This window comes from Bubalus kerabau, chromosome 1 (assembly GCF_029407905.1).
Source record: "Bubalus kerabau isolate K-KA32 ecotype Philippines breed swamp buffalo chromosome 1, PCC_UOA_SB_1v2, whole genome shotgun sequence".
NCBI classification, from domain to species: domain Eukaryota; kingdom Metazoa; phylum Chordata; class Mammalia; order Artiodactyla; family Bovidae; genus Bubalus; species Bubalus kerabau.
This window is the reverse complement of record NC_073624.1, coordinates 54,347,378-54,370,274: the sequence shown is the minus strand read 5'-3', so window position 1 is coordinate 54,370,274 and position 22,897 is coordinate 54,347,378. Positions and strand designations below refer to the sequence as shown.

The following is a 22,897-nucleotide window of genomic DNA, read 5'->3' as shown; positions in this document are numbered from 1 at the left end:
TTGAATTTTCTGTAATGAAGATTATTCTTTAAATGGGAAGGTAAAGAGGGAGTTATTAACTTCAGATTATCCCAGTTGTGCCCTCAAAAGCTCCTTCTGGCAAAGAAAATGTTTCTGTCCAGCCCATATCTGGGAAATTGCTTCTCCATTGTAAATTTGAGTGTTCTTTCAAGATGACAGTCACTCAAAGTGTCTTTTAGGCAAACTATACAAGAGCAATTGTTGATTAAAAAATTATCACCAAAAAGAACAGGTGAGAAAATACAAATCTCCTCACTTTAAAAAAGCAACAACCCAAGTGCAGTGCTATTAAATTATACAAAGTTACATTATCTAAATTTAGTTTATTGCAAAGATCAAGACAGCACACTAGAAGTTGGCAGCCTCTCTTTCATACCATTCACAGCACTCACTCTGCTCTTCATTTCATTCACTCACCCATGCAAAAAAGGTCTGTACACACACAATGATGTCTGACATTTCCTGGTTCCCATAGTATAATAGGAAACTTGACATTTCAATTAAAAAGGTAAAATGAGGACATTTACCATCAGACTAAAATTCCTCTTCTGGAAGAGGGTATTATGTAGTATTTGAAGATATGCTTTGGAAAAATCATACACAAAATGAAAGGGGCACCATTTCTAGAGCACTAGGACTACAATAAACTTATGAATTCCAACACTCATAATAATATAACTCGAAAACAAATCTTGTCTTAACAAAAGCTCCAATAAACTAAAACTATCTTAACAGGCACAAGGAACAGTGTAAACACTGTTAACGGGCACCAAGTTGAATAGGGCAGACAATAGTTGCTTCTGCATTCACACTTAATCTCTCAATTACATTAAAAAAAATGGTACTGTTTAAGCTATGAATGTTTTACAAAAAAAGTTAATTTTTAATAAATATGGCAAATGCTAAAAAGCTAGCTAGGTTATCATGCAAGATATTATATAACCAAGACAAACTCAAATTTATAATAAAGGCAACTTGCATTCAAAATGAACTCTACCCTTATATTTTATTAAAAGGGCAAACATCATGAATTAACCCAGCTGCTTACTTGAATTACAAAAGTAACATGATTCAATATGAAAATAAGAAACTGTCTACAAATCTCTGACAGTAATAAATTGCAATATACAATGCATACAGGAGTCATACAGAGCAACAAACTCTCGTACAAAACAAAAATATTTTAATACCTTTAAAATCCAAATTTTTCTTTAAAATCATTCATGAAAAAGATTCTCAAGTCAGAATTAACACCTCAATTAGTCAAGCATTGGGAAGCTACATTACAGCTATTTAATATACAAAGAGACATCTTTTCACCAGTCAGTTCCTTCTAATGTCTCTGTTCCAGAATCTGTATACAGACTTGGTTTTCTATACTCTCCGTTCCATCATTTCTTCAGATCATGAAAACTGAATTTGCTGAACACCAGAAATCTAAGATTTGAAAATTTAAATTGAGCATAATTAAAGAAAATAGTTTAAAAGCAGCATGTATACTATAACATTCAAAGAATAAAAACAGAAGGCAATGAAACATAAGACTAGTTCCCATCCCAAATCTCCATTCTTTCTACCTAAGGGAGCTACTTCAATAATCTCTTGTATATCTTTATAGAAATCTGTGTGAATACACTCATTCCCTCAATATCCACGGCAGACTGGTTCCAGAACGCCCTGTGGATGCCAAAATGCACAGATGCTCAAGTCCTTTAGTCAGCTTTCAGTATCCACGGGTTCTGCACCTGCAAATTCCATCTGCGGATTCAACCAACGACAGATTGGAGATGGCATATGATCCATGGCTGGTTGAATCCATGGTGTGGAACCCGTGGATATGAAGGACAGACTAAATGAACATCTGTGTACATATCTGTAACCGTAAAAGAATACTATACACAGTTATATATTTTGAGAAAATGGTTTTTAACAACCCTCTTTATCCAGTTCTTAATAATTATGTTGATGTTAACTGTGATTAAAAAAAAAATCAATGAATATAATTTAAGTAATTTAAAATACAAAAAAAGTACAGTACCTGTTGATATGATGTTGTGTAAACCATAACATTTTGTTGCTGACCATCTGCAGTTATTAAGCCAGCTGGTAACTGGTTAGCTAAAAGACAAACAAACAAATGCTAAAGTAGGTAAAGAAGTGCATCTGCTTTCTTGACCTGAATCTTAAGGCTGGGTGATTTTCTATTTAAGAAAAGTTTCCCCAAAAGCACATTTTTTCCTATAGCATTTTTTCAATTTTCTGAGTGTACTAATTGCTCATGTGCATAAAAGATGGATTAAGTTTCTGATTCATAAATACACCTAAACTCTAGACTTAGGCTTGGCTGAGAACAACACTTATATAACTAAGCAGTATGTATTTTAAATTTGAGAAATATAAAATATATACATATAAATTTTACATGAGAAATATAGTCACCATAGACCTTTTATTTCACCAATGCCTAATGTCTCAATTTTTAAGAAACCTTCAGTTCAAATTTATTTAAATCGCAAGATTTAATATTGTAAACAATTCTCAATATTCCTATCTCATGAATCTTAAATAAAAAATTAGGGACTATGGAAATCAGAACTATTGGTAAAAGATTATAATCTCTGCATAATTAAAATGTATACACTTATCCCTCACGGACTTCAAATATAAGGGCATGAACTAGTAAGAACTATTCAAAATAGTGCTATGTCAAAACACACAGTGCTAATATTCCAAAAGTTCCACTAAAGACATATCCTATTAATCACTGCCAACAATTCAGTTGCATAAATGTATCATAACACTGCTTACTAAATGCCTCATCTGTAAGCTCTTCGCTTAGTCCATCTGTAGCTGTGACTGCTCCACCAATTCCTTTCTCTCCTTTCATAGCCTGGGGAAGGAAATGAAACAGTAATCACTTGTACTCAAAACAACAGCAGCAGCAACAAAAACCTACTTCCTAAATAAGAATGCTTACTTAGTTCCTAGAATTAGAAGCTTCTATTATTATAAAACTATTAACACTTCTGGTTAATAACATATGGAGAGGGCCTTCAAAGTGCTAACTGCTATATATGCAGTAGTCATCACAAGACAGTGTTAGTAATGACCTAGAAAATCTAAAATATTTATGAGTAAAAAGTTATTCTAATTCGACACTACGTCAAAAGGAAAAGTCCAATTACAGATGAAGTAGTCTGCAAAATATACTCAGCTTGCAAATCTACTACAAGTGATCCCAGTATCATTTAACTATATACACATCTCTTGGCCAACTGGGCAGCACTGAGGCAGACAGCTGGGAGTTTAAAATTCCTGAATCAGAATTACAGTTTGGATCAAAGACCACTTAAGTGTCTGTCCACTCTCAGGTTCTAATGATCTAATGATGCTGAAGATCTGGAAAAGTTCTGTAAAGAATTAACATATTCTCTTCCTACTCCAGTCATTTTTTACAGATATCACAAAGTTAATGGGATTCTAACACTAAAGACATTAAGAAAATATTTTGAGAGTAGTATGAATCTGACACCCAAGTTGGAGTGTAGAATTTAAAAATATGCTGATCTCAATTCATTTTCACAAATTCATACCATAGGCAAAGTAAAACCAAACATGAGATGTAGAAAAATTTAATTAATATAAGAAAATGATATAGTTGTAGTTCCCTATCTTTTTATCTAAACAGCCCCAAGCTCTGAGATACTACCTCTTTTAAATTAGTAACAATAACAGCATGTGGTATTAATGACATTATTGACCATTCAGTATGTGCCAAGCCAAGGGTTGTACATGGATTGTTTTACTTTAAGTCCTATTATTAGCCTCACTTTACAGACCAGGAAACCAAGGCCTAAAGTACTTAAATAGTCTGCCCAGGGTCATGGAGTTCAGCATCCAGGTGGTGTAAATCCAGAGTCCATGCTCTTTTAGTCATTACATAACTATGCTGCCATTAGTAATAAACAAAGGGAAGAAGAAAGGACTTACTATGTAAGTTCAATAATATAAGTGATTACATACTTCTGAGAAATGATTTACATGTTTAAAAAGTTAAAGGGAATAGTGTACCTTAATTTTCTTAAAAGCATAATGGGAGACACTTGACTCACCTCTCTGAACTTTTGAAGGTATAATTTCAGAGGTTCTACATAACTGTCGAAGCCTAAGGTAGACATGGCAAAAAGAATATCTTCTCCATTGATTGTCTTCCGTTTCTCTTGATGGCATCTTTCACTTGCTTCAGATGTTATAAAGCTGATGAACTCGCTTACACATTCTTGAACACATTCTTTGGCATCTTTTGCAATCTGAGGAGAAAAATCAAAGGTAAATCTGCAGGGCATATAATCACCACTTTCCTAACAACCTGCAAACATAAAAGGCTATTCAGAAGAATATAAATTTCAGTTAATGACTGTTAACCTTTAATCTTTAAAAATATCTGCTAGTAACACTGAATAATGTATGCTATCAAAATTCGAACCCCCAGAGTGAGACTGAAAACTCAAATACAAGGAGAGAGGCTTTGACAGCTATTCACAGAAAACAGAATTTAGGTACAAAAGCAACCACTAGAGGACTCTATTACCCAATAAAGATGAAAATTCTTACTAACCAAATGCCCAAGAAAATCAATCCTGTTATGTCTGGAGTGTACTGTGGGCTAGACTCAAGTCCCGCTTCTCTGCCCTGGCATTTCCACCAGTGAGGACACCAGAAAGTTTTTAAAAACAAAATAAATAAGTTTGTGTAAGGCTTACAAGGGAGTGAAATAATGACATCTAGTGACATATTTATTAATAAAGACACAAAGTGTCAGGAATAGGTTTTGAGTTTATGAAAAAGCCTACCAAAAGAAGCACACACCTGTCATCTCATTATAAAAACAATTCTTCACTAAGTGATCTAGGGTTTCAAAGTGAAACTGTAATAGAGTAAACCATGCAATTCCAAAGTCACGTCTAACAGCAATGACCAAATCCTTCCTGAAACACACTTTCACCTCCATGCCTATTTTACATCCTGGAGAAAAGTAACAAGAGTTACTGCATAAATGCAGTCAAGCAAGATAATATAATGTGAGCTGCATAGAGGACTTTAGATTTTCTAGCAGCTATGCTAAAAAAAAAAAAAGATGAAATTAATTTTAATATATTTTGTTTAACCAAATAAACCCAAAATATCATCATTTAAACAGAATCCATTTAAAAGTTGAAGTATATGTCAATAAAAAACATTTTAAAAATTGAGATATCTTTATTCTTTTTTTCATACTATGCCTTCAAAATCTGGGGTATGTTTTATATTTACATCACATCTCAAGTCAGACCAGCCAACATTTCAAGTGCTCAGTAACCACAGGTGGCTGTGGCCACAGTACCCGTGGCGCGGGCCTGCTTAGGTAGCAGTCAGTAGCAGCTGTGCTTCTTTCCCCTTAACACAGGAGGACCACTCAAATTGCAACATCTAGGCTTAACAATGTAATTTAATAATATACTTCCTTGTAAGCCTTATTACTTTCATAAGTATTTTCTAAGCTACAATAAAATGAGAGAAAGCTTATTATGCAATGTAAAACAATATAAAAAGTGTGGACTTCAGTTCAGACCAAGTGATAAGCAGAATGACAATAAGTTTTTAAAGCTGTTATAGGTTAACTATTTATATGGTTGTTTCTCTATGAGACAAAACAACTTAGAAATACCATGCCAAGGACTTCCCTGGTGGTCCAGTGGTTCAGACTCTAGGCTTCTATCATAGGGGATACGGGTTCAAACCCTGGTGGGGAACTAAGATCTCACGTGCCATGGGGCATGGCCAAAAATAAATAAAAATTTTTTAAAATGATGCCAGCTGAAATTTAAATGTATATTAACATTTACAATTATAGACAGAGTTTCCAGATATATAGACTTGAGGGGAATATCCATTAGTCCAACATGATCCAATTTTGATGCAACATTTTAGAAGTTACAACTTCACAGACCCCAAACCTGATAGTTCTAACAATGTACCTATTTTTAAAATGATTCTTAATTCTGTTTTATCTGCTTCCAGCAAGTGGGGGAGGGGGAGCTTTGGGGGATATAAGAGAACTTAAATTGAAACACTGCTGAGTAACCAAGTGTGTACCACTGAACTAAGTATTCTGCTGAAAGGCTGAATGACTGAAATCAATAGCTAACTACATTCATGAACTATGTGTTCATGTAGTTTGACCTTCCCCCTCTTCACCCCTGAAAAATAAAACCTAGTTAAATTTCTCCTCTGCATTACCTTTCCCGTTTGAGGTATGGCGTTTTTCATTATCCTTGCAACATTTGCAATTGGAAGGTATATATCTTGTTCTCTAAAACTTTCTTTTGAACCGTTTGTGTCTTCATGATCATTCATGCTGTCCTCAGTATCTAAAGGAAAATAACAGGTTTATAGGTTCTCATAATTTTTACTTCAAGACAGAGAAGACTACCCTGAAACAACCTAGGATACATTCTGATTCATCTCCTAATTATTTTTCAGGATTAAAATGGCAGGTCTTTACACAAGTTTCCCACGGCCATACTGAATAAATATCCTCATTAATTTCAAACCCACTGCCTAGAATACTTTTATTCTCAACTCTGCCTATTAACTCTCCAAAAAGCTCAAATACGTCTCTACTGCACCTTCAGAAGCAATCTCTCTCACAAAATATCACATGTGCTTCTTTTGTCTCTTCTCTAACACATTCTGTAATTATTATTTCTCATTCTCCTCTTAGCTTTTGGCTGAGGCCCAGTATCAGCTTTATGTTCTTCCAGTTGGTAAAGCAGCTTCAACAGAGGAGGTTGTTGAACAAATAAATATTTGTTACTTAGCTATAAAACATAACTTAGCTATAAAACATAAGAGACTGATCTATGGCTCCATGCATATAGCTAAGAGGATGTATGTTTATCCAAAGCCAAGTTTATATAGGACAGAAAAACTGGACGTGAATATTACTGACCCAATTGGATTATTACTAAGGTAGTAATAGTTTCCGAACAAAGCTATAGCAGTAATATAATCTTCTTACAAAAAGTAACTTTTCAAATTATATAGATGTAGATATAACTGAAATGTTCACAGTACAAGTATCCTTTTATGATTAAATGCAGTATCTTGAAAGTAAACTTCCCATTCTTTTATATATCTTACATAAGAAAGGTACTTAAGTTGATTCAATTTTAAAATGATGTTATCAAAATTAACTTGTTTGAATTGTTTAAAAATGAAGTAAATAATCACCCACCCTCAACTACCTTCATCTTAGTATTTTTTAATTCTACTCATCAGAATGCCACAAAAGCAAATTATTTCTAACAGGCCAACATAATGCTGCCATTCTAATACACAGTTAATACTTAAAATTGAATAAAAAATAAAACTACATATGCTCATAAGTACTGGAAATATAATAGCTAGCACCCACCCACTAAAGAACTAGTTTACTCTATCAATTGAATAAGAATTTTTCATATACAATCATTCAGAAAACGAAGATCATGGCATCTGGTCCCATCACTTCATGGGAAATAGATGGGGAAACAGTGGAAACAGTGTCAGACTGTATTATTTTGGGCTCCAGAATCACTGCAGATGGTGATTGCAGCCATGAAATTAAAAGACGCTTACTCCTTGGAAGGAAAGTTATGACCAACCTAGATAGCATATTCAAAAGCAGAGACATTACTTTGCCAACAAAGGTCCATCTAGTCAAGGCTATGGTTTTTCCTGTGGTCATGTATGGATGTGAGAGTTGGACTGTGAAGAAAGCTGAGTGCTGAAGAACTGATGCTTTTGAACTGTGGTGTTGGAGAAGACTCTTGAGAGTCCCTTGGACTGCAAGCAGATCCAACCAGTCCATTCTAAAGGAGATTGGTCCTGGGTGTTCTTTGGAAGGACTGATGCTAAAGCTGAAACCCCAGTACTTTGGCCACCTCATGCGAAGAGTTGACTCATTGGAAAAGACTCTGATGCTGGGAGGGATTGTGGGCAGGAGGAGAAGGGGACGACAGCGGATGAGATGGCTGGATGGCATTGCTGACTCGATGGACATGAGTTTGGGTGAACTCCAGGAGTTGGCGATGGACAGGGAGGCCTGGCGTGCTGCGGTTCATGGGGTTGCAAAGAGTTGGACACCACTAAGCGACTGAACTGAAGTAGGGAATCAGTAACAAATTAAAGAAACTGTACTAGCTTTAAAAAAGCATACTATTACAGAATTCTTTTCTAAAACCCATCATTCTTTTGAAAACTATTTCTAATAAAAATAAGCAAGTACACCTTTTAGACGAACACTGAACTGTGACAAAAGATTTCAAATTTTCCTGTAAAGACAAAAGTAACCTAGAACATCACATCAATAAAATTTCCACTTTCTCATTTTTCCTACTTGTGAGTGTGTTTCTGATTGTGGCTTTCTTACCGTCATGAGGCTGAATAACATAATGACTCCCTCCAATGTAGTCTGCAGAAATCCCTAGTTGAGAAGCATCTGTGGTAGAACTGTCACCATCCATCTACAAGAAAAAAAAGCTTTTCAATAATCTTCAATAAAACTTATCTAAAAAACTACATAATAGATTCAGTGCTCATAAACTGTTATAGGATGAGTCAATTACATTTTACAGAGCTTTAAGCTATGGAATGTTTACTAAAAGAAACATTTACTAAAATGTTTACTAAAGGAAAACATTTCCACTTCTTGTTTTGGAAACCTTTTAATCATATGCCAACGATTCAAGATTCTCCTACCTTCACTCCATTAAGTGATAAGCCTACAAGGAAATAAATCTAAAACACATGTCTTTCTTTTCAGTTGCATAATCCTCAAATACCGTATAGGCAAGCATGACTTACAACCTAATTTATCCCTGGAATAACAAGAAGAGCCAAAACCAGCATGTCAGTGAGTCACCTGGAAGTCACCTATATCCAGCATGTGCAGCTCTCCTGCTAAAGCCAGGTGTATTCCTACACGAGCATTTTTGCTCTTGCTGCAGACTTTCTTTGCTATCTCAGAAGTTCTACAGAGACAATGTCCTGGTTCAAACTATTGTTTGGTATAAGAAACATGGATTCCTTGCACAGTTCTGTACCCAAGCAGCCCAAAAGTATACCCACATTTTGAACAAGCTCATCCCCTCGAACTGAAAGGTTCATTTTCGCTCCTCCCTACCCCCTACTCCCAGACTTTTGACTTGTACAGAAAAAAAGAAAAGGAGGGGTCAGGGAGATTGGAGATCTGCATATTAAAATATGAAAGTGTTATGCTGCTGCTGCTGCTGCCAAGTTGCTTCAGTCGTGTCCGACTCTGTGCGACCCCTTAGACGGCAGCCCACCAGGCCCCGCCGTCCCTGGGATTCTCCAGGCAAGAACACTGGAGTGGGTTGCCATTTCCTTCTCCAATGCATGAAAGTGAAAAGTGAAAGTGAAGTCGCTGAGTCGTGTCCGACTCTTAGCGACCCCACGGACTGCAGCCTACCAGGCTCCTCCATCCATGGGATTTTCCAGGCAAGAGTACTGGAGTGGGGTGCCAGTATAACCACAGACAAAAATGAATGTTAAAACGAGTATTTTAAAAGAACCCTGGGAGTTCCCTGGTGGTCTAGTGGTTAGGATTTGGCACTTTCACTGCTATGGCCCTGGTTCAATCCCTGGTCAGGGAACTGAGATTCCTCAAGCCATGCAGTGTGGCAAAATAAAAATAAAAGAACCCTGCTTATTTATATGTATGGCTTAGTCCCTTTGCTGTTCACCTGAAACTATCACAACATTGTTGACTGGCCACATGCCAGTACAAAATAAAAAGTTCAAACAAAACAAAATAAAAAAGAACCCTGCTTAATTTTGCTCAGAAGTAAAAGAAGGAGAATCTGGAAGGAAGAAAAATTAAAACCATAAGCCCTGAACTGTCTCCATTCCAACATGGCAAATCCTGGAAGTCTTTCTGCTTTGCAAATACTATTGAAAACAATAAGGGATTGGCTATTTGTGGGTAGAAATTTTTTGAATGTGTTATCTGAATAAAAAATATAGCAAAATTAAATCTAATTTATATATGTTTTTCAAGGAGACACCTAATCCTAAATGTTTATCAAGGTTCATGACCTAGCACAAACTTGAGGTTATTAACTGCAATATTTGAGTCCTTATGCAATACCTCTTTTCCATCTCTGTTGGATTTTTATCTATTAAATAATACTAAAATACCAAGCTAGTTTCCAAGTCTTCAACAACATGGCATTTGATGCATCTGTTGAGGGGCAGAGCAAAGAATTCACCTACTTTTAATAATTTGTAGAAGTACAGGGTACCTATTTATGATGCTTCTTAGTGCCCTCTAAGAGGAGGTAAACGATAGTCAGTGAGCTTGGATTTAGATTCTCACTGATCCCTGAAAACAAGCATCCTTACCAGTTAAATGTATTTCTATACAAAATGGAAATAATAATTTCACCTTCCCCACCTTAAAACAGCTAATATATGCATGAAATATTACCCAATTCTAAAACGCTATTTTGATCCTAAAATGCTAAAAAGATACTAGGAGAATAGCCTTTAATAGATATGATGATGGATTTATTACCCATGAAAAAGTTCAATTAGGATAGCTGTGAATTGACTGGTTTTTACAATGCCCTAGGGAAGATTAAGGTACCAGAGACAGGATCAAAGTGGTTGTTTAAGCCTGTACAACTAGAAACAAATCCAGTTTGTTTTTTTAGGAAGGTGGGGGGGATGAAGCAGTAACAAATCTTTTGCTAAATCAATGTCTACAAGATAGCCTGGGTTTTTAATTAGCTGATGAGCAAGACTGTTGAAATAACCATCGTCTAAGGCAATGGCACCCCACTCCAGTACTCTTGCTTGGAAAAATCCCATGGACGGAGGAGCCTGGTGGTCTGCAGTCCATGGGGTCGTGAAGAGTCGGACACAACTGAGTGACTTCACTTTCACTTTTCACTTTCATGCATTGGAGAAGGAAATGGCAACCCACTCCAGTGTTCTTGCCTGGAGAATCCCAGGGGGAGCCTGGTAGGCTGCTGTCTATGGGGTTGCACAGAGTTGGACACGACTGAAGCCACTTAGCAAAAGATTAATTAATTTATAAATACAATGTAAAAAAGTATTAAAGGCAAAAAGTTTAAGTCACATTATCTTGTCCTGAACTGGAATTAACAGCAAGATCATCACCGGAATTAATAGCATTAGCTTCTAAACCTCAGTCTTCTAAAAAATCTTTCTACAAGTATTTCATAGAGTTGTTGGAATTAAAAAAAGAACAGAAACCTACTAAGGACGGACTTTGGCACACAGTGTATTTAGGAGACATCACGTCTCGCCATCCCTCCTTTGAAGATGAGCCACACGTCATCCGCTTAGTTGTGTGTGTCTTTGGTTCTGCAAGCCTTAGCTTTTCTGTCATTTCACCACTCCTGTCTTCCTCTCCTCTATTTTTCTACCATTAAAATCCTGCCTGATACTTTAATCCCAGTGTTCATCCATCTTCCTGAATCTGATTTACCCTATTCTGTAAGCCAGAAATTAGTGTTCCCATCTTTGAATCCCCAAGGCTCTTACAATTCCACATATTAGCCTCATCTTTGATGCCTATAATATGCTAGCTATTCTCTTATTTATATGTATAAAAAATGAGGGGGGTAGCTTGCTAGATACATCCCAAAGGTTTTTTCTAGTTCTAAAACTTCCTACTAAAATTTCAAAATAGTTTGTAGAGCGTAAGTAAGCCAGTGAACAAATATTTACCAAGTAAGCACCTAGTATTTATCAGGTCTGTACCATGTGCTGATGACCTAACAGGTCAACAACAAAGACAAGGTCTCTGTCCTGTCTTGTAGAGAAGACAAATATTACATAAACTGGGGGCGAGGAGAAGGGGTGGGGAGCACAGCCCATTAACATTTTCCAAGGCACAGGCTCTGGAATCAGATCATCTGATTTGAATTCCCTGCTAATAACTGGCAAGTGGGATGAGCATAGTACAATAAGAGTACTCGGTAAATGTTATATATAGCTATTAAATAATTATAAATCATTAACTAATTGCTAGTGCCCAATGCTGAGGAAAACAAAGATGTTTTATGATACACTTTTGGAGCTGACTCCATAAGGGACCTCAATCAAGGAAGGGCATCTTAAGAAGATGACATTTACACTGAGACTGAAAGGTGAACAGCAATCAGGCAAACAAAGATAGGACAAGAATGTTCCAGGCAAAGGAAACTGAGACACAGTACTGGTGGCCTGGAATGAGCTAAGTAGAGGCTAGGTCAAGCAGTGCCTTGTGGACAAGAGTAAATCAAATTAGAGTTTTAACAGAAGAATGCCAGCCCGATTTCTTTTTAAAAAGATCACTCTGGTTACAGTCCCGTGTAGACAATGAACTGGAAGGAAAGCAAGAATGGGGTCAGAAGACCAGTAAGAACCATATGCTGTGTTTAGGGCAAGAGTTCAGGCAAGATGACGAACTTTCCCAGTATTGACAGGAAATAGCACTGGAGAGCAGAAGCAGAGACTACAAAGCTTTTTCATTGGTAAACTCAACAGACTTGGTGGCTGACTAAGAGCTGGAGCAAAACCAAGGATAACGCTGGGATTCTTACAGCTGGGGAGACAGATGGCTTTCCCTGGAGAATGCAAAAGGAAGGGGAGTGGAGTGCTGGGTGATGAAGGGAGCCCAGCTGAAGCTGGTGACCAGGCATGTCTAGTGGAACCAATAGGTCCAGCTGTGATACTTATAAGCTTGATAAGAACAGAGAAGCTAAAGTGGTGGATTCCATCCAGACAGCAAACAGGAAAGAACACAAGGGATACTGATAAGAATGATCAATCATTAGATCCAAGGGAAATGAGAAATCCCAACAAGGAGTTAAATCCCATTAAATTAACTATCCTAAAATCATTAGATCCAAGGGAAATGCGAAATCCCAACAAGGAGTTAAATCCCATTAAATTAACTATCCTAAGTATTTAGTTGAACTGATAATATTGTTCTCTAAAATATTAAGTGCAATAAATGGTCAGCTGATTAAGTAGTAAATTTATTCTGTAATTTTTTGATGGGGCAGTATTTTAACTATACTAATAATCTGTTGATCAAATTGCCAACATCCGCTGGATCATGGAAAAAGGAAGAGTTCCAGAAAAAACATCTATTTCTGCTTTAATGACTATGCCAAAGCCTTTGACTGTATGGATCACAATAAACTGTGGAAAATTCCGAAAGAGATGGGAATACCAGACCACCTGACCTGAAACCTATATGCAGCTCAGGAAGCAACAGTTAGAACTGGACATGGAACAACAGACTGGTTCCAAATAGGAAAAGGAGTACATCAAGGCTGTATATTGTCACCCTGCTTATTTAACTTATATGCAGAGAAACACTGCATCATGAGAAACACTGGGCTGGAAGAAGCACAAGCTGGAATCAAGATTGCCAGGAGAAATATCAATAACCTCAGATATGCAGATGACACCACCCTTATGGCAGAAAGTGAAGAGGAACTAAAAAGCCTCTTGATGAAAGTGAAAGAGGAGAGTGAAAAAGTTGGCTTAAAGCTCAACATTCAGAAAACTAAGATCATGGCATCCAGTCCCATCACTTCATGGGAAACAGATGGGGAAACAGTGGAAACAGTGTCAGACTGTATTATTTTGGGCTCCAAAATCACTGCAGATGGTGATTGCAGCCATGAAATTAAAAGACGCTTACTCCTTGGAAGGAAAGTTATGACCAACCTAGATAGCATATTCAAAAGCAGAGACATTACTTTGCCAACAAAGGTCCATCTAGTCCAGGCTATGGTTTTTCCTGTGGTCATGTATGGATGTGAGAGTTGGACTGTGAAGAAAGCTGAGTGCCGAAGAATTGATGCTTTTGAACTGTGGTGTTGGAGAAGACTCTTGAGAGTCCCTTGGACTGCAAGCAGATCCAACCAGTCCATTCTAAAGGAGATCAGTCCTGGGTGTTCTTTGGAAGGACTGATGCTAAAGCTGAAACTCCAGTACTTTGGCCACCTCATGTGAAGAGTTGACTCATTGGAAAAGACTGATGCTGGGAAAGATTGGGAGCAGGAGGAGAAGGGGACGACAGCAGATGAGATGGCTGGATGGCATCACTGACTCAATGGACATGAGTTTGGGTGAACTCCGGGAGTTGGTGATGGACAGGGAGGCCTGGCGTGCTGCAATTCATGGGGTCCCAAAGAGTCAGACACGACTGGGCGACTGAACTGAACTGAATAATCTGTTGCACAAAAGTGTAAATAGTGCTCTTTTTAATATGTTTAACACTTACTGAACACTTTCTAAATATCTTATGCAATGTTCATGACCCAATGAAACACGTGAGAAAACAGAAGTTATATGAGACTAATGACTTGCCAAAGGTGGCACCCTAAATGGGAGTGAAGTCTGGAGTCTCATATGCCAAGTACTGTACAGTATTTGTTCTTGATGGGTTTTCAAATAGTCCTTAAGCCTATATCTTTAATTTGCCCCCTCTAAATTCTGAGTCTACTGACTGTATACTGAAAACATTCAAAGATGTTCCTCAAGCAAGGACAATATTAACTTTCCCATTTTCAAAATGAAGTTACTATGAAGCGAAGTACTGTATAAAAAGCACTTAGCAAAATGCATGATACAAAGTAAGAACTCAACAAATGTAACCTAGTATTATTACTGTCTCTTCAAATACAGTTCTCATCTTCTTCCCAGGCATAAGTGTTTTCTCTTTCACACAACCCCTTTCACTTGTTCTCTGGATCAATTCCTTATCTCTGTAGATAAGGAATAACACAATGATTCCTCATCTCTGATACCAGCTTCTTCATTCTTCCTTAAACATTCTTAATCTCCCTCATTAAACACATTGAAGGACACAGACACCTACAACCTTAATTCTGTTACACACTCTGGTTCATTCTCACCCTGACAGTCCTTACACACCCTCTTCATTCCAACTTAAACTCCATAACATGTGCGTTTCCATCCCAACAAGATAGTGAAACTGCTCACAAAAGTTGCCAGAGATTTTGCCTTCAACCTACTTGACCATTCTACTATTCTTTGTAGTGCTGGCTTCTGCTAATCCCACGTTTATGCTTGGAATTCTCCTTCATTTCCAAAGCAGTATTCTTCCCTGCGCCCTCCCATCCCACTTAACTGTTAATTTTAACCAACAATCATTTTTTCTTTCTTCCCTTACTTTCTTAATAAACTCATTACATATCACTTCTATGCTCATAAATCCTACATCTACAACCATATCGTGACTGCAACTCACGCAAGCCAGGCCTGTAAGATATGTTTGATTATCCCGCCACTGGAAACTTAAGATACTGGAAAATGAAATTCACCTTCCCCATCCCTTGCAGGGAGGCAGTGGAGGGGAGCTCCTTTTGAACTGTTCCATTAAGAACAATGCCATCTCTCTACTCCTCCAGGCTAATTATACAGTGTCATCTTAGGCTCTTCCATCTCCTCCAAGCTCTACCTAATCTGTGACCTCTTTTTAAATGCTTTCTGGATATGCCCTTCCTTTTCTCTTTCCACTGGACTACAATCCAACCTACTTGGGTACATAATGTTTTAAGACTAATGTCACTGAAACATTGCTTTTATAGCTCTTGAACCTATGATGTTTCTAAAAGTCTTCCATGTCAAATCCAAACCTAGTTTTCATGGCTTTACATGAGTGATTCCCTTGTTAAACCTAACTAAACTAAACCAGTTGAAAACTAATTTTCAACTCTCTCTTCAGGGCTAAAAAACCTTATTTATGGATCACCAGGTACAGTTCTTTTGTTTAACGAGTGAGGTAATCCTGTCTCAAGGAAGTTGTGACATGCCTCATGTCACAGATATAGTATCCCATTCAAAAGTAAAGTATTCAGACAGGCCAAGTGGTATCTCTTCACTAGATTACCCTGTGAGATCCCCACCTGCACCATGCAGATCCACTTTCCTGCCACCAACAGAAGTCACTCAGCCCTGCCTTCAGGGTTCAACTTCTGGCGACAGCATCTACCTATCCAGCCCTACTCATCCTTCAAGGCTCAGTTCCAGCCCTACTAGTTCCTTCTGTGACATTCCCAGCTACCCAGCCCACCACACCTCTCTTTTCACTTGTGCTACCTTTAGAACCAGCATTTTCTGTTTCACACATAACTTGCCTCTAAATACTCAATTTGACTAAAGCCCTGCCAGCTAAACAGCCAGCCACCTGAGATGGGACAACTTTTAACCCTGCGGCCCAGAGGAAATACTTAATACATGCAGGTCACTGAGAAGAAGGAAGCAACAGGAATGGGGAGAGGTACTATCTGGGGAAAGGCACTCATTCTAGCAGGAATCTCCAGTATAAACCAGTTATAATTTTGTTTTCAGTTAATTACAGTTCAAATCTAATTAACAACCAGAATGATAAAACATACTTACTGTCATGAAATACGCGAGAACCGTGTTGTCAGTGGTACTCAAGAACACCTGCCTAAAAAAGGTGTCTAATCTCTGCCCAATTTCAACCTAGAAGATAAACATCTATTAGTAGTTAAAAAATAAAAAAGGTATAGCCCATAGGCTTTCTTCCTAGTAAAAGTTTTAAAGGCATGTATAATTTTACCTACTATTATCTAATGTAATATATGGCAATAAAATGATGCAAAATGCAAGCACCCAATAAATGTTTGTTAAATTGGAAGATATATTTTGGAAAACTTACAAAAAAATTAATGCCATTGGAGAGAGATATTGCTTTTCCAACATATATTTAGTCATGTTCATCATAAATATTCATCACAACACACCAAATTATATAATATGCAAGAGACCAAAAAAAAAAAAAAAATCACATCACATATCTAAACTACTTAAAACACCAACACCCAGACTTATCAACTTAATTTTTTGCTGAGGGTTTTCTTTGTTAGGGTCCAAAAGCTCAAAGGGGGAGACAAATTTATCTCAGAATATATGCTTTTAAACATCCCATATTATAGTGAGAAGACGAATATTGCCCAGAGAACAACAAAATCAATTAAAACCTTTTTTTATCATTTTAAGGCACCACCATTTTGGACTAAAATTGCATCTGGAAAGCACTTCATTCTCACTGTAAGGCATAAATAGCTGAATTAACTGGCATCAACTACAATGTTACAATCTTTCTCATTTGCTTTTCCTTTTCTCAAGTAAAACAAGTAAATGGAGAGTGAGGGGGACAAAAACATACCCTTTCAGTGTTAATTTTTAAAGGAATAAAAAATATGGATATGCATTCAAGCATGAAATCTAGTAAATAGCAGAAAAAATCGTAACTACTGAATTGAATTTTAAAATGCCATTACAAGGGTCTAGGCAGCAAGATTGGCTGGCACTGTCTACTCTGCTATAATCTTAAAAGCAATTTCTAATTTCTTTTCAGATAACGACCTCTTTCTAACCCATAGTTGCCCGGAAAATTCCTTCCTTGTAGCTTTAAGTGTTATTTTTCAAAGGGAGTCTGGAGGAGGGTAGGGGGAGAATCTTCAGAATACTTAAAATGTAGGAGCTGTATATATTTATGTATTTTGCTCGGGGAGGGGGTGCACACCTCACTACAATCGCTCACCCAAATAATTGAGTCAGTATATATTTAGACTTGGTATATTAAAAACACTATCACCGCATATGGTATATATTTTCTTAAAGGGAGGTTATGATATATGTGAAAGCTCAAGGGAATGCATACATCTGTTTAATGTTTAAAGAAATGCAAATTTGTATCCAAGAAAAGCAGCAGACTCTTCCTCCACCCTCCAGTCTCTGGCATCAAGACCCGAGTTTTGCATCAATGCAATCCCTAAATTAAACTACAGGAGCAGTGTGAGGAAGGAATAATTGCCTTTTGAGGTACTGGGATTAAACTTTTTATTTTACAAGTAAAATTCCTATTTGTTAATGCCACTTACATTGATCAGGTTACCTCATCACTTCACATTGTTGATTAATTTCCATATCAGAGAGCGGAAACCATCCCGGCAATTGGTGGCACGAACCGCTGAGTCCACGCAGGTTAAGAGGGATGCTATTCTTTTTTTTTTTTTTTCCAAGTCTTACATTACCTAACCTTGCTTAAATCATCTCATTAAAGTACTCTAGGCAAGATTACGACTTGTGGGTGCCCCGTAATTCTTTGTTCTCGGAGACTACTACTCCTAAGGCCCGGCAAGTCCTCCCCGCCTCCCACCAAAGATTAAAACCTTAGCCCAATCCGGAAAGCTTCCTTCCCACCTTCGGGGCAAGTCCAGGGACCGCAAGCCGCCAGATGGCTGCATTCTTTACGCGTAAACCAGACTGCGGGGAAACGAAATCCACTCCTTCCTCCCGGGGACCTGGCTTCCTCCCCTACGAAGGTAAGCGGGCTGGCCCGGCCCCCCGGCCCGCTCGGCCGACCTGTCAGTCCCGCCCGCGCCGCGCGGGCTTCCCTGGCGCGCATCCCCCCGACTCGCCCGGCCCAGGCCCGGGCCCGGGCCCGCGCCCAACGCCCGCCGCCTGCCCGCCGCGCGGCGCCCGGGGTGCCGGGGCAGCAGACAAAGCGGCCCGGCCCCTCCGTGCCCCCGCGGGCGGGCGGACAGGCGGAAGGGGGGGCGCCCCCGGGAACCCCCGCGAGGGGGCCAGGCCCGGGGGTGGGGGCAGGATCCGGGCCGGGGGTCCCGGCCGCGTCCCCCGCCCCCACGGCCGGCACTCCGCACAAAATGGAGCCGGTCGGGACGCCGCCGAGAGCGGGCCCGACGGTGCCCCGGTGCTCCCTCCTCGGCTTCGGGCCCTGAGCTCGGCAGCGGCGAGCAAGAGGCGGCCTGGCCCGCGTCCCGCCGCTCCTCGGCCCGGCGCACAAAGAGCCGAGGAGCGGCCCCGCGCCCGCTCCCCGGCCGGGCCCGCAGCGGGACAGGCCTCGCAGGCGCCCGCCCGGCCCCGGCCCCGGCCCAGGCGGGAGGGCGGGTGGGCAGGAGGGAGGCGAGTGCCCCCGGCCGCGGCGGCGTTGGCGGCGGGGACGGCGCCGGGAGGAGACGGACATTTCATTCGAGCTAAAGTGGAGTCGGTTTAGGAGCGATCATTGGCCGAAGCGAGACACAAACCTCCAATGCAGCCCTGGTTGGCTCCCGTCTCCAATCGGCTGTTTGGTTGGACAGAAAATGGCTGCGAAGGAACCAGTCCCAGCGCGGAGCTCCGCTTCCAGGACTCGGCCTCCCCTCCCTCCGCCGCGGGCCGCTTCCCTCGGCGCGACACCCTCCCTCCGCGCCTCCCGCGCGCCCTCCCGGCGCGGCCACGCCCCGGCCCCGGCCCCGCCTCTGACCCCGCCCCACGCGCCCGGTGGCCGAGGCTCCGCCAGCCTGCAGAACCGGCTGCAGGCTGCGGCGGGCTGGTCTTGCGGGGCTATCCGAGCCGTCCAGTGGCCTCCTAGTTCGGCTGGGGCTTCCAGGGACTAGGGCCGGAGTGAGCTGCTGCTGAGGTCTGTGCGGAGTTGCTCCCCGCGGTGTTTTCCCCAGGCTTTGAGAAGGGTGATTTCTTAGCCCGCCCTCTTTTTTCAATCCCCTCCCTCCCCCACGTGGAAGCGTCTCACCAGCCTGAGTGCAGCTGCCTGCGCCTCGATTTTTAAGAAGGGTAAACCAAGGTTAGAAGCCTCGGGCCAGGGCGACACCCGAGCTACAGGGTGGATCTGTGCGGCGATTGCCTCCTGGTGCTGAAAGTACCTCGTGTCCGCCTTGTGTCGCTGTAAATGTTGCCACAAGCACAGCGGTCCTTCTCAGTCGACCACCGAGCTCCGGTGTTAGTTTTTCAGATTCCATCTAAAGATACAGTCCTCTCCTTCAGGTTTAACAAGTTGTCAGACGAGTGAGCCTTCACCCCAGCTTAAAATATTGCATATCCCTTAAAATATTGCGCATCCCTTAAAATATTGCAACACCAACGTGTGGCTTTTCCCAACCAGATGACATTTGGACTGCAAGAATCCATGGCCCGTTCTTGCTTCGGTGCAAGCTCCCTCGCTGTCTTTTCCTGAGTGCAGTCTGGGTCGGTCTTCCCTGGACCGTCACCATCACAGATGGGCGGCGAGCCAGACACCACTCGCTGCAAAGCGCGCAGGGTTTTTGCAACCAGAACCGGGAATCGCGTTCCCTTTACTTCCACTAAACAAGTGGCTCCGTGCCACATTAAACTTTCCAGCTTTAATCATTTAAAAATATATAGCTATGTTTTATTTATAAAGCTCCTACTGTTGAGCTGCATATTTTCACATTTCTGGAGCAAATAAGGAAGCAAAAACAAATGAAAGACTCCAAATTATTCCAAGAGGAGTAAGTAAGCAATACCCCCTGGGATCAGACAATCTGGCTTGAATTCCAACTCCCCCTCTTACTGGCTTGTGACCCTAGCCAAATTTCTTTACCTCTGGGTAAGTACCGTAATTACCTCTGCAATAGGAGTAATAGTAGCCACTTCTTAGGATTGCTTGGAATTTACTTAAAGTAAATGCACATAGAAAGCCCTTAAAAAAAAAAAAAAAACTTGGCCCACCAACTTAAGATATTTGTATTACATGAATTTCAATCTCCATCAAACTTTTTATTTATTTTTAAAGTTTTTATTTTTCATGTGGACGATTTTTAAAGTCTTTATTGAATTTGTTACAATATTGCTTCTGTTTTATGTTTGGGTTTTTGGCCCTGAGGCATGTGGGATTTTAGCTCCCCTACCAGGGATCAAAACCACACCATTTGCATTGAAAGGCGAAGTCCCAACCAATAGACCACAATGGAAGCCCCCTCCATCAAACTGTTTTTAAACTGTTATTTGCTAAAAAGGAGTAAAGTTGGCCTATGTTTTAACTGCTCCCTTTCTTTATGATTATCCATAAACTGGAGTTTTAGGAGTGAAATCATGTACTCAAAGGTAGAAAATATAAAAAAGGAAGAATAGAACTGGAAGTATGATGAATCCACACACTGGATGATGACTCAAAAGATGCAAAGATGACTGACTACTTTCCCTGAATTCCTATGGTATTATTTCAGTGCCACTGATCTAATCTACATACTTAATTCAGAGTCAACAGATTATCCAGCTCCTACTGTCCACAAGCACTGTGCTAGGAGTGTGGGGGCTGCAAAGGTGAATAAAGCACTGTCTTTCCCCTGGGAGCTGCCACTAGGAGACAGGAGACCCAGGCCACACCCCCTCTGCAGTTGAATGCCAGTTACCCAGCCTTGACAACCTGTGTTCTCTGTGCCTCTAAAACCTGTGTTCCAGAAGCCTCCAATCAACATCCACCATGTTTCATGATCACACGGTGAAAGAGAGGGATGTGGATCACAATTTAATGCCTAGGAAAAGACCTTCCCTGGACTAATCTTGACTTTGTATTACAGGCCAAAGGACAGGTAATTTGACTTCGTTCCTTTTCTAGTCCATGGGCTTCCCTGGTGGCTCAGATGGTAAAGAATCCGCCTGCTATGAGGGAGACCTGGGTTCGATCCCTGGCTTGAGAAGATCCCCTGGAGGAGGGCATGGCAATCCACTCCAGTATTCTTGCCTGGAGAATCCACTTGAACAGAGAAGCCTGGTGGGCTACAGTCCATGGGGTCGCAAAGAGTCAGACATGACTGAGCGACTAAGCATGCACATACTTTCCTAGTCCGTACACCACTGCTGCTGCTGCTGCTGCTGCTGCTAAGTTGCTTCAGTCGTGTCCGACTCTGTGCGGCCCCAGAGACGGCAGCCCACCAGGCTCCCCCGTCCTTGGGATTCTCCAGGCAAGAACACTGGAGTGGGTTGCCGTTTCCTTCTCCAATGAGTGAAAGTGAAAAGTGAAAGTGAAGTCGCTCAGTAAGTGTCTGACTCTTCGTGACCCCATGGACTGCAGCCCACCAGGTTCCTCCGTCCATGGGATTTTCCAGGCAAGAGTACTGGAGTGGGGTGCCATTGCCTTCTCCGCCATACACCACAGCTGACCCTTATTTATACCGCCATATATGAGTCATAATTTGGCAAACATTAAAACAGAATCCCTGGCTCAATGAAGACTCCTCAGTTGGATTTTACTTTATTGCTTTAATTTGACCTCATAAATCCCCATAATGACAGTATCTATTGTATTACTAGTATTGTCTCTGTTTCCAGCTTCCTGGTCTACTCTTGCCCCGTCCCCTCCATCCATTCTCAGCACTGAGGGCCTGGAAGGGTCCAGCTTCGGCTTCCATCTCCCACTTCTGGTATCACTCTAGGCCCACTCCCACCTCACCACCTTCTGGACACACTGGCCTCAGCTCTGCTACACACACACACACACACACACATACACTCACACACAGGCTCTAGCCTTGGGGTCTTAACTGGCTTCTTTTCATCTTTGAGGCCTCATCTCTTCAAGAAGGTTTTCCCTCACCATTGACCTCTTTTAAAACCCCACTCAGTTACTCTCTATAATCATAGAGAGTCATCCAGTCATATCATAATAATATTATTACTTTCATTCCAATATGCTTAGCCTCATTGGATGACCTTGGTTGGTTGTTGTCTATCAATATATCCAAAATGGGAACACTTCTCCTTCCGTCTGCTCTCACCAAGTCAGCTGCAGTGACCTTCTAAATTGCCCCCCTGCTTCTACTCTGGCTTACACAGCAGCCAGAGTGATCCCACCAAAATGGAAGTCAGATTCTGTCACTCCTCTGCTCAAAAAATCCTCCAGTACCTCCCCATTTTCCCCAGAATAAAAGACAAAAGACTCTATGGTGGCCTTGCCAGCAGAGAGTGACAAGTTTGTGCATTTCAAGTTGAA

The 22,897-nt window shown here is 40.7% G+C and overlaps 1 protein-coding gene and 1 non-coding gene across 4 annotated transcripts; one reads left to right on the top strand and one right to left on the bottom strand.

Moving 5' to 3' along the window:
* Positions 1–324: 324 nt before the first annotated feature.
* On the bottom strand, positions 325–19,362 carry NFYB (nuclear transcription factor Y subunit beta). Of its 3 annotated transcripts, none has more exons than XM_055575087.1 (8): positions 19,194–19,361; positions 16,516–16,602; positions 8,474–8,567; positions 6,301–6,431; positions 4,134–4,331; positions 2,830–2,911; positions 2,060–2,139; positions 325–1,458 (listed from the first exon to the last, which is right to left on the bottom strand). In XM_055575087.1, exons 2-8 carry the CDS (start codon positions 16,519–16,521, stop codon positions 1,426–1,428), a joined length of 624 nt encoding a protein of 207 aa, XP_055431062.1. In that variant the 5' UTR covers positions 16,522–16,602; positions 19,194–19,361; the 3' UTR covers positions 325–1,425. The 3 variants fall into 3 exon arrangements, with proteins under 3 accessions (XP_055431062.1, XP_055431073.1, XP_055431082.1); XM_055575098.1 differs by lacking the exon at positions 19,194–19,361 and adding an exon at positions 18,027–18,163; XM_055575107.1 differs by lacking the exon at positions 16,516–16,602 and having other exon boundaries at positions 19,194–19,362.
* TRNAE-UUC (transfer RNA glutamic acid (anticodon UUC)) lies at positions 9,645–9,716 on the top strand. The gene has a single exon. It is a non-coding gene; the product is annotated as a tRNA-Glu (tRNA).
* Positions 19,363–22,897: the final 3,535 nt, after the last annotated feature.

Bases quoted from the DNA above. Each gene is read 5' to 3' on its own strand.
- NFYB (XM_055575087.1), bottom strand. The intron at 6,432-8,473 runs GTAAGAAAGCCA...ATTTTCCTTTAG, and splicing joins TGTTATTCAGCCTCATGACG to ATACTGAGGACAGCATGAAT. The intron at 2,140-2,829 runs GTAAGCAGTGTT...TTTGTCTTTTAG, and splicing joins GCTTACAGATGAGGCATTTA to CTAACCAGTTACCAGCTGGC.